Below are 15,635 nucleotides of genomic sequence, written 5' to 3'. Positions count from 1 at the left end.
AGTCAACTTGCACAACAGTAAGAGCAGTCTGATTCATTACCTGGCAAAGTCAGTAAATATAGCATTGTCGTCTAGGAAACTGAACTTTGTGTTCTGCCTTACGGCAGGTCTTGTCATGGGGAAAGCCTCTTCAGAGAGGTCCACTGCTTGAGCACCTATGGAAGTGATTCCAGTGGTGGTTTCCTGTTACCTTCCACTGATGATGATGAAATGATAATGAGGACAACACAACACCCAGTTGCTGAGCGGAGAAAATCTCAGACCCAGCCGGGAATCAAACCCCGGCCCCTTGGTGTGGTCATCTAGGAAACCACCAGTAAAGATCAGTGTACAGTGTTGGGAGGTGCTGTGTTTTCCTTGCTGGTAGCGTCCTTGCCAGTCATAACTGTAATGATATTTGTCAGTAGTTCTGAATATTCTGTCAGTACATCCAGTAGGGTTTACAAGAGTTTCCATTGCCTTCTGTATCCTCATGCCATTGATCATTGCTGATTCTGCCACCTTTATGGGCAGTTACCCACCTGAAGAGCAAGAAAATGCCCTGAATACTGTAACACATCCCTGCTCTAATTATATTGTACCATAACAAAGTTCAAAATAGTTTGTTCATTGCAGTGAACATGTGATGCTACATTTGTAGTTGATACTTAGTTGATGTTTAATCTGAGTGCTTGTTGTTGGAGAGATCCTTGCATTTAAATTTTTCAGTTCAGAGATATTAACTGCTTCTTTAAAATAAGCATTCAAACTCCACTGTTTGACCACTCTTTGCCATTTATTCACAAAATAACTTTTGAACATAGAGAGAGTAGAGCTTCCACTTTCACAACATTTTCCAAACTTTTACAACTCCTTGTAACTGATTTGTGAATTAACTTGTAGACATAGCATACTACATCAACTCCATACCATACTCTTCTGCAATGTATTGGTTTGGTGGGCACAGCTACCAAAGTATAAATATATTCTTAATAGTATAGACCAGTACATTCATTATTGAATAACATTGTCCTTTGTATAATCTATGACCAATTTGTAACAAATTGGGGTTTGTAATTTAGTTACTGTAGCAGATTTTCTAATTAACATTTTGTGGTATATCTAGTTTTCCCTTAAAAGGAGTAGCCCTATATATTATCTGAATTTATCATAAATTAACTCTCTTTTCAAGTTTGCTAACAACTATAATTAGCAACAAAATATTTTAGGAAACTAGTATCTTTTACCACAGTTTTTGTGTTGCTTTAATGGAAATCTCATTTTGTGTATCTGCATCAATTCTTATAGGGAATTAGCAACTTTTTAGCTGTACAGATTAAAAGATAATCAGCAGGAATAACTTAAAGTCCTTTGTTCACTGCCTTGTAATGTATAGCACCAGCCAAAATGCAGCTCCACTGCAAATGCTGTTCTCAAACACAGGATGAGTTGGTTGATGTTCATAAGCAGCTGGAAACCACCCTGACTACTTTCAAACAATTGACAGCTGCTGCAAATCGGTGTGTTGGAAGAGCTTCTAAGAGTTGTGTACCTGTGATACCTGTGCCAGAGGTACCTCAGGTACTTTCCTCTCTTGTAGATTCTGTCTCCTCTGCAGAAAGGACAGGACCTCTCCTTACCCGTGCACTTGACTGCAAGTGGCATGTCAATGGTGGATCTAGGCATCCTGTACAGGGTGGATGGGGCACTGGGAGGGCTCAGGCTGTTGTACCGATCCCCCTAACCAACAAGTTTGAGGTGCTGTCTTCCACTGAAACTGAAACTGACCCAGTAGGACTCACTTCACCTGTTGTGGGGAAATCTCCTTTGCCCAGTGACACGAGGAGGCAAACGCAAAATCGTTGACAGTTCAAATGTACAGCAAATGATGGTACCCCTTATGGAAATGGCAGCAAGGGCTGGTAAGGACACCAGGTGCACTTAGTGTGTATGCCTGGGGGCCTCATTCAACATGTTGAAGAGGCTATTTCGGCAGCCATAGAGGAAACAGGTTGCAACCAACAGCAGATTGTGGTGCACATTGAAACAAATGATGCTTGTCGTCTGGGCTCCGAAGTCATTCTTGGATCATTCCAGTGACTGGCAGAGAAGGTTGAGAAGACCATCCTTGTGCATGGAGTTTCAACAAAGCTCACAATTTGCAGCATTGTCACCAAAACTGATCATAGCCCATTGGTTCTGAGTCAAATGGAAGGACTGAACCAGAGACTTCAAAAGTTCTGTGACAAGCTGGGGTGCAGATTCCTGCACTTGCTCCATAGGGTTGAGAACCATAGGGTCCCCCTAAATAGGCTAGGTGTGCACTACACATCAGAGGCTGCTACTCAGGTAGCTGACTGTGTGTGGGGTGCAGAAAAGGATTTTTTAGATTAGGCGACCCTCCATCCAATCCATATAATGATGGCTGTAGAAGAATCAGTGTAAGATAAAAAAAATACCTCCCACAGGTGGTAATGTTAAAATCCTAATGATAAACTGCCAAGGCATTCACAACAAAATACCAGAGTTTGAAGTGCTCATGAAAAGCAGTGGAGCTCACATAATACTAGGTGCAGAAAGCTGGTTCAAACCTAAAATTGACAGCAGTGAGATTTTTGGGGAAAATTTAAGTGTATAGGCAAATGGGAAATGGAAGTGGTGTACTTGTTGCAGTAGACAAAAAAACTCAAATGCACCAAGATGGAAATTGAAGCTGCATGTGAGATAGTCTGGGCAAGACTCAGTATCAGGTGTGGGCATAAAATGATAATTGGATCCTTTTACCACCCACCAGACTCATCTCCTGATGTAACTGAAAACTTCAGAGAAAACCTCTGTTCACTTGTAAGGAAGTTCCCCAATCATACTGTAGTCATCAGTGGAGACTTTAATCATCCAACAATTATCTGGGAAAATTACAGTTTAGTTAGTTGTGGTTTTAATAAGACATCTTGTGAAACATTACTAAATGCCTTCTCTGAAAACTACCTAGAACAGATAGTTAGGGACCCTACTCATAATGGAGATATATTGAATATAATGGCAACAAATAGACCTGACCTGTTTGAGGACATCCATTTCAAAATGATTACCAAAGTACAAAGGACAACCAAAACAATAAAAAGCTATATATGTTCAGTAAACAAGATAAAAAATCAGTAATGTTATATCTCAATGAGGAACTTAGAACATTCAGCACAGGTTAGGAGTATGTAGAGGAACTCTGGCTCAGATTTAAAAGAATAGTTGACCGTGCACTTGATAGATATGTACACAGTAGAACAGTTCATCGTAGGAGGGAACCTCCATTGTATACAGTCACTGTAAAGAAACTTCTAAAGAAACAGATATTACTGCATAATAGATGTAAAACAGAACATACATCTATAGATAGAGAGATGCTGAATGAAACACATTCAGCTGTCAAGAGACCAATTCGTGATGCCTTCAGTGACTACTGTAGCAGAACATTGTCAAGTTACATTTCACAAAATCCAAATAAATTCTGGTCATATGTAAAAGCTGCTAGTGGCACCAAAGTTAGTGTCCAGTTCCTAGCGAATGAGACAAGAACTGAAATTGAGGGTAGCAAAGCGAAAGCTGAAAGGCTTAATTCTGTTTGCAAATGTTCCTTTACAAATAAAAACCCAAGAGAATTGCCCCTATTTAATCCTTGTCCACTGAAAAGATTAATGAAATAAGTATTAGTGTCAGTGGTGTTGAGAAATAGCTGAAATTGTTAGAACTGAACGAAGCTCCAGGCCCTGATGAAATCCCTGTCAGATTCTACACTGAATTTGGAGCTGAATTAGCCCTTCTTCTCACTACAATCCATCGTAGATCTCTCAAACAAAAACCCATCCCAGTTCTTGAAAAAAGATACGGGTCACACACATCTACAAGAATGGTAGTAGAACCGATGCACAAAACTACCGTCCAATATCCTTGACATCGATTTGTTGTAGAATCTTTGGACATATTCCCAGCTCAAACATAATGAGGTATCTTGAACAAAATGACCTCCTCAGTGCAAACCAGCATGATTTTCTAAAACATCAATCATGAGAAACTGAACTCGAACTTTTCTCACATGACATACTGAAAGTTTAGATCAAGGCAACCAGGTAGATGCAGTGTTTCTTGATTTCTGAAAAGCATTTGACCCAGTACTGCACCTACACTTATTGTCAAAAGTATGATCCTGTTGTGTATCAAATGAAATTTGTGACTGGACTTAGGACTTTCTGATAGGGAGGACACAGCATATTATCTTGGATTGACCGTTATCATCAAACGTAGAAGCAACTTCAGGTGTGCCACAGGGAAGTATGTTGGTATGCTTGCTGTTCATGTTGCATGTTAATGACCTTGCAGACAATATTAATAGTAAAATCAGGCTCCTTGCAGATGATGCACTTATCTATAAGGAAGTACTATCTGAAAGAGGCTGCATAAATATTCAGTCAAATCTTGATAAGATTTCAACATGGTGGAGAGACTGGCAACTTGCTCTAAATGTTCAAAGATCTAAAACTGTGCACTCTGCAAAAAAACATAGTATCCTATGACTATAACATCAATGAGTCACTTTTCAAATTGGCCAACTCATACAAGTACCTGAGATATGAAATGGAACGATCACATAGGTTCAGTCATGGGTAAAGCAAGTGGTAGACTTCGGTGTATTGGTAGAATACTGGGGAAGTGCATTCAGTCTACAGTAGAGATTGCTTACAAATCAGTCATGTGTCGCATCCTAGAATATTACTCAAGTGTGTGGTACCCATACCAGATAGGACTAACAGGGGATATTGAACGTCTACAGAGAAGGGAAGCACAAATTGCCATAGGTTTGTTTAAACCATGGGAGAGTGTAACAGAGATACTAAAGGAACTGAAATGACAGACTCTTGAAGGCAGATGTAAACTATCCCAAGAAAGTCTATTAATAAAGTTTCAAGAACTGGCTTTAAATGATTACTCCCTATATATCGCTCACACATGGATCGTGAGGATAAGTTTAGAATAATTACTGCATGCACAAAGGTATTCAAACCATCATTCTTCCCATGCTCCATACATGAATGGAACAGGAAGAAACCCTAATAACTGGTACAATGGGATATACCCTCCGGCATGCACTTCACAGTAGTCTGCAGAATATAGATGTAGATATAGATTCTGTCTGTTCTAGAGCTTTTCTTGAAAGTATTTCTGGGCCCATTCTTTTAACATGGCCAAACCATTTAAGCCTATTTTTCTCTTAGTTTCGTTTAGGGAATTAACCTAAAGGTTGTTTCAGTGTTTCATATTGTTTCATTCTTTATCCTGTCTCTTCTTGTATTACCCAGGATCCTTGTAGAAAGTACAATTAAAAACAGTAATTATCTAGACACACCGTCATGTGCATGACAAAGCATAATTACAATTTCTCTAGTGAAACATAATAAATTTGCACTCTTTCAAATCAAAATTTACATTGTAAGTGTTTGAATAATTAATTTCATAAACTGTTCTTTAAACATAATTATATTATAATTTCACTTCCTATTGTAGTGGTTTCTTATGACAATTCATAATATTTTATATAAATTGCTTTGTTCCAGTTTGTACTGAGAATGACAAATATACACTATGTAGCATTGCACACATTATTTTATAAAGATTGGTCATAGATTGCGAGTTAAAATGCAAAAGTATATCCAATGTACATAATGGAATTGGCTGAATCGGTTCATATTCCAAACCAATTTATTGTGTTCTACAATACTTCAGCCTCAATCTGTTCCATTACAACTTTTATCTTCTCTGTTTGACAAAGCTGTTGGCATATAGAGGGTGATTGCTTATAATAGAATCTTTGACCAGCACTGATGAATTTTATTCAGAATCTAAACAGTGTTGTTGATTGAACCCAGGGCCATGACATTTTGATTAAGGGTCAAGAATGCTATCCCTAGATTACTGTTGCCATGACAATCAGCTTAGCAGACACAAAACCTACATATTGGACTCAATGTAAGTCTTTTATGTGGTGTCTCCTTCCCTCCCCAACACCATTCCACTGAAATACTATAGTTGACTCAGCCCCTCAGTATTTTATTCCAGGCAGCAATCACAAGTGTACCTACTTACGTTTAAATTTCTCCAAACATTCCACCATTACCTCCACCACCACAATTCCTAAGCTGTGGGGTGCTACAGTGTTTTTTACTTTCACAGCATACATGTTTGGTTAAAATTGTTCCAGTTCTTACACAAAATCCTGTGACTTTTTTATCAATATGACTCCTTTGTCACCACCACCCACCCTACACCACTGCCACCTACCACTCCCACCTATCTTACTCCACTGCCACCTACCCTACCCAACTACCACCCAACCTACTTCACTGCCAGCCAGCCTACTCCACTGTCACTCACCCTACTCCATCACCCCCACTCTACGCCACTGCCACCCACCATACCACCTGCCACCCATCCTACTCCACTGCCACCCACCCCACTCCACTGCTGCTCACCCACCACCTACCCTATCCATTGCAACCCACCCAACTCCACCGTCACTCACTCTACTCCATCACTACCCACTCTAAGTCACCTCCACCCACCCTACGCTGCTGCCACCCATCCTACTCCAACACCACCCATCCTACTCCACCGCTACCCACCCTACACCACTACTGTTGAACCTACTCTAACACCATGCACCCTCCTACACACTATTCCAAATTATTCCACCCTATCACACCCTAATCCACCCCAGCCCATCTTAATTCATCACATCACACTCCTCTGCACCACAGTGCACCACACCCCACTCTGTCCTATCACGCTGCACCCCAACCCACCATTCTCCACCTGATTACATCTCAATCTTTTCCATCACACCACATCCCACCTAACCCACTACCATGTTAATAAATTCTCTGTTCCAAAGAAAAGATTATGATACTGCCATGAACTAAATGAAATTTGTAAATTACATCTTTGTTCTTGAGCTAGGGGGTGTTGTTTGCAATCAGCTGTAGCAATTAAATTGAAAAGCCTCTTTGGCCGAAAAAAATTGTGATATACCTACCAGCAAGACACTGAAAAGAAATGTTCTCACTATGTCAATAAACTAACTTTTATATGTGGGTTCCAAACATTTAATAAATCATTTTGTTATTCTTGTGATTTCATTTTTGATTGATACCCCTTTCTGTTTCTTTTCAAGACACATGAAGAAGCAGTTACTGACCTGATAGCATCTGTACCACAATTATCACATCACCATTTCCCACTCTTATTGTATCAGATAGGAAGTAAGTTCCGAGATGAAATGAAACCACGGTTTGGTCTAATGAGAGCAAGAGAGTTTATTATGAAAGACTTGTACTCGTTTGATACCTCAGTTGAAAATGCAGAAGTCACATATGACACTGTAACTACAGCTTACAGCAACATCTTTAAGGAAATAGGGATTGAATGCATGAAAGGTAAGTTATCATTGTTGTTCTATATCTAACTAGTCTTTCTTATTCAAAGCTCAAATATTTTAGTAATACCTACAGCTAATTTCAATATGTACCAATGGTTTTAGATATTTTCAAGATGTTACATCGTTAACCAAAACTTTACCATTTGGTAAATTTTCAGCTTGTGGCTGCATAAAAGATGGGCAAAGAATTATTCAACATGATGATATATAGTTCACACAATATTTTTATCATCAAAGTATTGATCACACAAGTCTAACAGCACATTTTAATGGTTAAACCAGAACTCAGTCATTGAATTACAAAATTCATTACAACATCATATGTATTCCGACATATCATAATGAAATTCTGGTTTAATGAATTTTTATTTTAAAGAACTGAAAAACAAAATAAAAAGGCTACACAAATTAGATGATAAAACAGTGCTGGCAGATACATGAATGATTACATGATGAGGAATAATCCATGTTTTCAAAATAATGACACAGTGAAACAAGTTATCATACTTGAATGCATCCACAATGAGAAATTTGTTGATTAATAAGATTATGATAACTGATGGTACAGATTAAGTGAAAACCCAACTATAATTTCAGTAAATGATTGGACTGTAGCTAATGACTCTTAAGTATTAAACGGTGGACAGGTGTTGCTGACATTAAACGTATCAGTGTCAGTGAAAGCTACTTACTGGCCTCTAGTACACAAACATCAGAATCAAAGAAGGCAGCATTCGTAGACATCTGTCTAGGGAAATGGTTTAATTGTTGTAAAATAGGATGACCAGAAGCCCAGTTAATGGCTCATAAAGACTTATGGTTCCAAGAGTCTTGAAATCACTCCTCTTATGTCTTACATATGAAATAGTTATGTCATGTGCAAAGATAATAAAATTAATAAGAAATGAGATCACAGAATTGCGTTTATGTGATAATTGGTAAGAGGACGTGAAGAATAGTGTTTTTGGAGAAGTGGCAGCCTGGATTAGAGAAATATCATTCTTACTCAAATATGCCAACATATAATGGGATAGGATGGTGTCAGTGAGAACCAGTTTATTTTTAGATTTGGCAGAGTATGTGAGAGTCCAGGCACTAGAGCACAATTGCAAATCCAGATTTTACAATATTTTAATAGACCGCTCATATGTCATATTATTTCACACTCATGGCACAAAATGTGACACTCTTAATAGATACATAAAGATTGTATGAAAGTGAATCAAACTCAAAGATCTAACAGCAAAGTATATTGTTTGACAATGCAAACATTTCCATATAATGCCCCTTATTTTGTAAGTACAAAAATTACCTGTCTTTTGTGGACTCTGTTGGATCTCTATGCAGTATGAGTATGCAGAGACAGTATCTGGTTGTTAGTAAAGAACAGTTTTGTCAGTATTAATCTGAGCAGAATTTGACTGAGACTTAATTGTAATATTCCGTTGAATCTCTGCAAATGAATACTTTTCAAATCGTTGCATGATACACTTATATTAAACCTTGCTTGATTACACAGTTTGTTATTTGTGGAGAGTGCAGATCCACTTATAATTTTCACTTCACTATGTTTCTTCACAAATTCCAATTTGTCATACGGTATCTGCTGGAGGTAAAGAACTTCTTTTAGCTTTAATAATTCAGGAACGAGGAAGACTGCTCACTGAATAGCTGAAGCATCGAGTTGCTGACAGGCAAGCACAAAAGAGAAATAAAACTTGGTAGCTTTTAGAATAAATCCCTTATTGAATCAGACTACAAGTACACACACACACACACACACACACACACACACACACACACACAGAGAGAGAGAGAGAGAGAGAGAGAGAGAGAGAGAGTCCCACCAACACAATGTAAGTTAAAGCTAGCTTTTCTTTCTTTTGTGTGTGCCTGTTGATGACTGAACACTTCTGCTACTCAGTGACTGGTCTCCTTCTCTGGAATTATTTACATTCTACCAAAATTTTCCAAGTCTATTTTTTGTATTGTATTTTTTGTAAACTGGCAGTAAAATAACATACCTTCCTACACCAGATTTAGTTTTGATAATTGAATATGTCTTCACCACCTGGCATATAAGAGACTGCATAAAAATAAAAGTGTCAGTTTGTCTTGCAGTTTATTACAGAATTACTTACATCTTTGCAGAATAATTAGGTTTCATTACAATTCTGATGAATGAAATTAAAACATGTTGTACTAAAGTGTGCAAAAAGATAATAAAGTTTGAAATTCCCAAATGTGACCAATGATTATATATGTCCTGAATACCTGAGACCAGACTTCAGAATTTTGTGTAAAAGAAAGCTAAATTGCATTATTGCACAATTGTCAGAAAGAACAGGAGCATACAGGTCTGAGGTGGAGAGAGGTAGGGCAGATAGATGCAGTAGGGATGTTAGATGGTTAGACTGACTCCCACAGTTCCTGTTCCTTTACTACGTGGTGTCCTGCTCATCATTGTTGATGCCACCTCTCTTTACATTAACATCCCAAATGCCCAGGACCTTGCCATTGTTGAACACTACCTATCACAAATCCTGATGGATTCCAAACCTACAACCTACTTCCTAGTCACTATGGCCAACTAAATTCTAATCCACAATTATTTCTCCTTTGAAGGTAAAACAAATCTGGGTACATCTATGGGCACCTGCATGGCACACTCCTATGCCAACATATTCATGGGCCATTTAGAGAAATCCTTTCTAACCACCTAGAATTCCAAACCCTTCACCTGGTTCAGATTCATTGATGATATCTTCATGATCTAGATTGAAGGCGAAGACACTCTATCCACATTCCTACAAAACCTCAACACCATCTCCCCAAAGCACTTTTCACCTGGTCCTCCTCAACTCAACGAGCAATCTTTCCAGTCACCCACCACTTCCCTAAGTCCCACTATCCGGCCATAGAGGAGCATTCTCCTCAAAACTCAGTACCATCCAGGACTGGAGCAACTGTATCACATTCTCCACCAGGGTTTTGACTACCTTTTGTCATGCCCTGAAATGAGGGAAATTAGGAATGTCCTACTCACTATCCTTCCTACCCCTCCCATAGTGCTATTCTGCCATGCACTGTACCTACACAATATTCTTGTCCATTCTTACCCAACCCCTGACCCCAACCCCTTGCCCCATGGCTCATATCTCTGTAATACAGCTAGATGCAAGATCTGTCCCATACATCCTTCCACCAGTCCTGTCACAAGGATCACCTATCCCATCAAAGGGATGTGATCTACAAGATAATCTGCAGCCACTATGCTGCATTCTGTGTGGGCATGACAACCAACAACCTGTCTGTCTGCATAAGTGGCCACTGACAGACTGTGGCCACTTGGACCACCCAGTTGCTGAGCATGCTGCCCAACACCACATTCTTCATTTTAGTGACTGCTTCATGGCCTGTCCCATCTTGATCCTTCCCACCAACACCAGGTAATCTGAATTGTGCAGGTGGGAACTCTCCCTATAATACAGCCACCAGCTACCCCCTTCCCTGTTCCCATTCAAGCACTACACAGCCCTCTATCCCACCAACACATCCACAGTACTTTTTTCTTTTTCCGGTGCCCCCACCGCTTCCCACCTGCCCTACTTCTAACCTCTCGATTGCACCTAGCTGCCCCCCCCCCACCTGCCCCCCCCCCCCCCCCCGCCCCCACCTGCCCTTCCTCTCTCTCTTGACTGCACCTACCTGCCCTACCCTCTCCCCATCTCATCTGTGTGTGCTCCCACAAGCAGCACTTTACTGTCCCACACCCCACCACCCAGTTTTCTTCACCCATCATGCACCGCTGCTCGCAATCTCTGGTCGTGTGTGTGTGTGTGTGTGTGTGTGTGTGTGTGTGTGTGTGTGTGTGTCTATATATATATTCTGAAGAAAGCCTGTTGGTCGAAAGCTTTGTTTGACAGTCTTTTTGATGTGCCTGTTTGCTGTATGGTGAGTAGCAACTATCCTTTTCATAATATTGTTATTATTCCATCCTGGATTTTCCATTGCTTGATTTTACATTAAATTCAGCCATGTTAGAAATTTTAAATTCCGTCATGTTAGAAAAGTTAGTGATGGTTCACTGCAATTTTGCCATTCTAAATAACCTTTCTCTGCAATAAGTTTTCCTGACAAAAATTTGACTAAAGTAAAAAAGTTGTGTTTTAAATAATAAAACACTGCAGCCATTCTGTATTTTTTCAGGCCTAGCTCCAAGCATTTTGAGAATTCATTCTCATTTCCAAGTGCAGATATTTACATTGGTATTTTACATTTGATAATAAGGATCAGTTCTTGAAATGCATTGTGCTACGCATGAAAAAAAAATTAAAATCATCAGTGACACTGTTGCACGCTTTCTAAAATTATTGATTATAATGAATGAAAGAAAGTGAAAAAATTATCTTTCATTGACTTAAAAGGTCAAAATTTGTCTTCAATAAACTACTGAATGAACACTCAGTATACTAAAGGGACATACAGTTGTTTATTTTGTTTCCATAATTCAATTAACTGAAAAAAATTAACTAGCAATGAGCTCACATAATGCTTGTTTAAGCCATCTGTTTTCAGCACTGGCATCACTGGTTAGTACTGCTGTAAAACAAGTATATTTTTTCTATATAATGATGTTTCATCAAGTATCCACAGTGAAGTCCACAGAAATTTTATTGGCACTACTTCCGTCAGATAACATTCTATTTTTCCCAACAGATACAAATTAAAAATTCTCTCACCATAATGAACAAATGAGAGGTCAGCCTGACAAGACATTCCCTATTCTACTTTATCTGAAAAAAGAAGAAGAGAGTAAAAAGTGAATATTTCTTCCTGTTTACAGCACAAAACACAGACAGTGTTTCACTTGTTATTTTAACTTTCTGATGCTAGATAAGAATCGTGACTTACAAATTCTTTTACAAATTGCATTTATTGTGTTTCTATTTTGTTTATGTTGTACATTGCCTTTTAATGTGGTGTTATCACTGACTTATTCACGAGTGAGAGTTGTCACTGGCAGAATAAATTGCACACAGTAAACTTTTGTGTCGTCTTTGAAGCGCAATAACTGATATTTTGTTAGTTTGTTTAATCCTTGAATGATTATCACTCTTTGTAATTGATTCTTTTTCCTGTTCATGATATTGCATTAATAAAGAAAGAAAGTGTTTTGTATAGCATTTTCACTTTCTGTGGTCTAACCAATTTTGTAACGAATACGCAGGGGTACTACAGAGTGGTGTCCCCCAAAAATGTGAAAATACACAAGTAGGCATGCAAAGTCAGACGATATCGTTGGTACAAGAGGCGATTCAGATTCAGACCACAAGGCAGCTATCAGATCTACAGATGTATGGTACAATGTACAGAGGTATGTAGAAGAGCTCCAGTTGGCAATAGAGGAACAGGAAAATTTCAGTGGAGTTCCCATTTAATGCTGTGGACTGAAGCAGTCCACATTTGCAACCATCATATGCTCAGCTGTACAGTATTTTGAAAAGAGATCATTCAATGCAAAGAGACTGCAATGGTAAACATGTCCCTAGAACGGGTAAAGCCCACCCACATGATGGTGACAATTGATGAAATAAGGCACGAGCAGCAGAAGAAAGTTGCACCTACTATGCCGGAATGGACCAAAGAGGATACAGCATAAGCAGGTAACACACTGCCATCAACACATAAAGGAACCCACACTAAAGCAGGCTGGCACAAATACTCCAAGTACCATTATGTTCCAGGACCTCTGCTCTACTGCAGTGGGGATGGGAAGGCTGTGTGTGAGTTGCCATCAGCAGAATAAATTGCACACGGTGTATTTTTGTCTCTTCTTTGGAGTAGACTAAGTGACAGTTTGTTGACTCCTTGAATGTTTATTGTAATTGGTTCTTTTGACAGTTCATGATATTGCATTAATAAAGAAGTACAGTTTTCTTTGTTGCATCTTGACATCCTATGGTGTAGCTAATTTCATAGCAAATACACAGGAGCATTTCATGTCCCTAGGAACAACTTCTGCCTTCTGCTGGTGTGCAGATCGAAATTGATCATGAAACAGTAGCCAGGTTGTGTTGTTGTAGCTTCTCTGGCCATTCGTGCTGTTAATATGAGGTCTATTCAAAAAATTCCGTAACTTCATCCACAAAATTTTTCTGTGCTTATCTTTTACTTATTGTGCATGGTCTCCATCAAAATACTCTCCTCCACAATTGATGCACCACTCCCAACACCATTTGCACTTCTGGAAGAAGTGTTGGTATGCGTAATGCTGGTTTGCACAGAGTGCCATCTGTGAATTTTCTTTTATCTCATCTATCAAAAATCTTTGTGCTTTCAATGCAGTTTTCAACTTTGGAAATAAAAAAAAGTCCAGGTCTGGAGAGTACAGAGAATGAGGCAACACAGTGGTTTCGTCTTTTGTGTGATAGTTATGCACCAATTGGATGAGTGTGTGGGTGCATTATCCTGATGCAAGAGCCATGAATTGTCTGGCTGCATTTCAGGCTATTTCCTTCTCACATTTTCTTGCAGGCATCGCAACATGTCCCGATAGTATCATCGATTAGCAGTTTGTCACTGTGGCACAAATTCATAATGAACTAATCCTTCAAAGTAGAAGAAAACTGTCAGAATGGCTTTATCATTTGACCTGACCTGACGAACTTTTTTTGGTCTTGGAGAACCTTTCCTGACCCATTGTGAAGACTGAACCTTAGTCTCAACATCGTAACTATAGACTCGTGTCTCATCACAAGTTTTGATTCTCTTAAGGAACATCTCATTCTCATTTGCACAATCCAAAAGTTCTTCACAGATTGTAAGGTGAAGGTCTTTCTGGTCTTGACTCATGTCGTGGGATGAACTTGGCAGCAACATGATGTATTCCAAGGTGCAGTGTCAAGATTTTATGACAATCCAACTGCAATCTTATAGTTCTCTGCAATCTCTTGTACAATCAATCTTCAATTGGCACAAACTATTTTGTTGATGTTCCTGACAGGTACTAAAATGTAGACTTTCACGGACAGAAATATCATGTCCATTAAAATATCCTGGCTGTTATCCCTTGGTCGGTTGATGAATTCTGTGTCAATTCCCAATGTTTCATCTCCGTCTGCGGGAAACATCTTCAAGGGGGTCCGTAGCTCGATGGAAAGTCCAACACACCCACTGGCTTGCTACTGACTGCCGCTAAATTCCGTGTCCGTGCGATCCCGCGCCGCGGCGTGACGTCACGTGTTTTGAAAACGTCAGTGCAATTGGCCGCTGTCCGTTGCCGTCGATTGCCGTTGCCATCACCCAGTAGTGGACGAGTGGTACACATCTTCTTTAACACTGGCATCCATATACCATTTAATTTCACGCCCTCCTCCTTTCGATTGAAATTATTAAGGTGTTTAGCGATTTCGATTGCCTCCCTGTAGAGCCTTTTGTAATATCCGCTTGTGGCTACTAGTACTTGCATCTCCTCGAAACTAATATTGTGGTTCGCGGGCTGGAAAGCATGCTCTGCAACAGCTGATCGTTCCATTTCTCCTCTTCTACAATTGCCCTTGTGCTCTTCCAAATGTTTAGAAACAGTTCTTTTAGTGGTACCCACTAAACATCTCCACAGCTGCATGGGATCCTATACACTCCAACTTTTTTCCAATGGCTTGCGAGCATCCTTGGCAGGCTTAAGGTATTCCTGTATCTTCCTGGTGGGCTTGTAAATTACGGTAATATTCCGCTTCGTCAAGATCCTCCCTATTCTTTCAGTTACATTTTTAACAAACGGCAGGAAAACCTTAGATTTTGCAGTAGCCTGTACGTCACTATGATTTCTGTGTGGCTGCCTCAACACACGTTTTATTTCCGTGGACGAATATTCGTTCTTCATTAGCGCATTGTGGAGATGTTCCATCTTAGTGTCAAGCAGCTCAGGTTTACAAATAATTCTAGCTCTGTCCACTAACATCTTGATAACACCCCACTTCTGTTGTGGGTGGTGGTTCGAATCCCGATGCAAATAATGGTCTGTGTGTGTGGGTTTGTGGTATACTGAGTGGCCCAAACTACCATTTTCGTTTCTAAAAATAAGCACATCAAGGAAATGTAATTTGCCATCTACCTCCTCCTCCATTGTAAACTGAATTCTCGAGTTTACACTATTCAGATGTTCATGGAA

The 15,635-nt window shown here is 39.4% G+C and overlaps 1 protein-coding gene across 3 annotated transcripts in view; it reads left to right on the top strand.

The window, feature by feature from the left end:
* Window positions 1-15,635, top strand: part of LOC126481305 (probable proline--tRNA ligase, mitochondrial) — a 117,140-nt gene that overhangs the window by 54,611 nt on the left and 46,894 nt on the right. For all 3 annotated transcript variants that reach the window (XM_050104957.1, XM_050104959.1, XM_050104960.1), the window contains one exon: window positions 7,199-7,460. In XM_050104957.1, the coding sequence (XP_049960914.1) occupies window positions 7,199-7,460 (262 nt within the window). The remainder of the gene's footprint in view (window positions 1-7,198; window positions 7,461-15,635) is intronic.

This window comes from Schistocerca serialis, chromosome 5 (assembly GCF_023864345.2).
Source record: "Schistocerca serialis cubense isolate TAMUIC-IGC-003099 chromosome 5, iqSchSeri2.2, whole genome shotgun sequence".
NCBI lineage: Eukaryota > Metazoa > Arthropoda > Insecta > Orthoptera > Acrididae > Schistocerca > Schistocerca serialis.
This window is presented reverse-complemented; position numbering and strand designations above follow the sequence as displayed.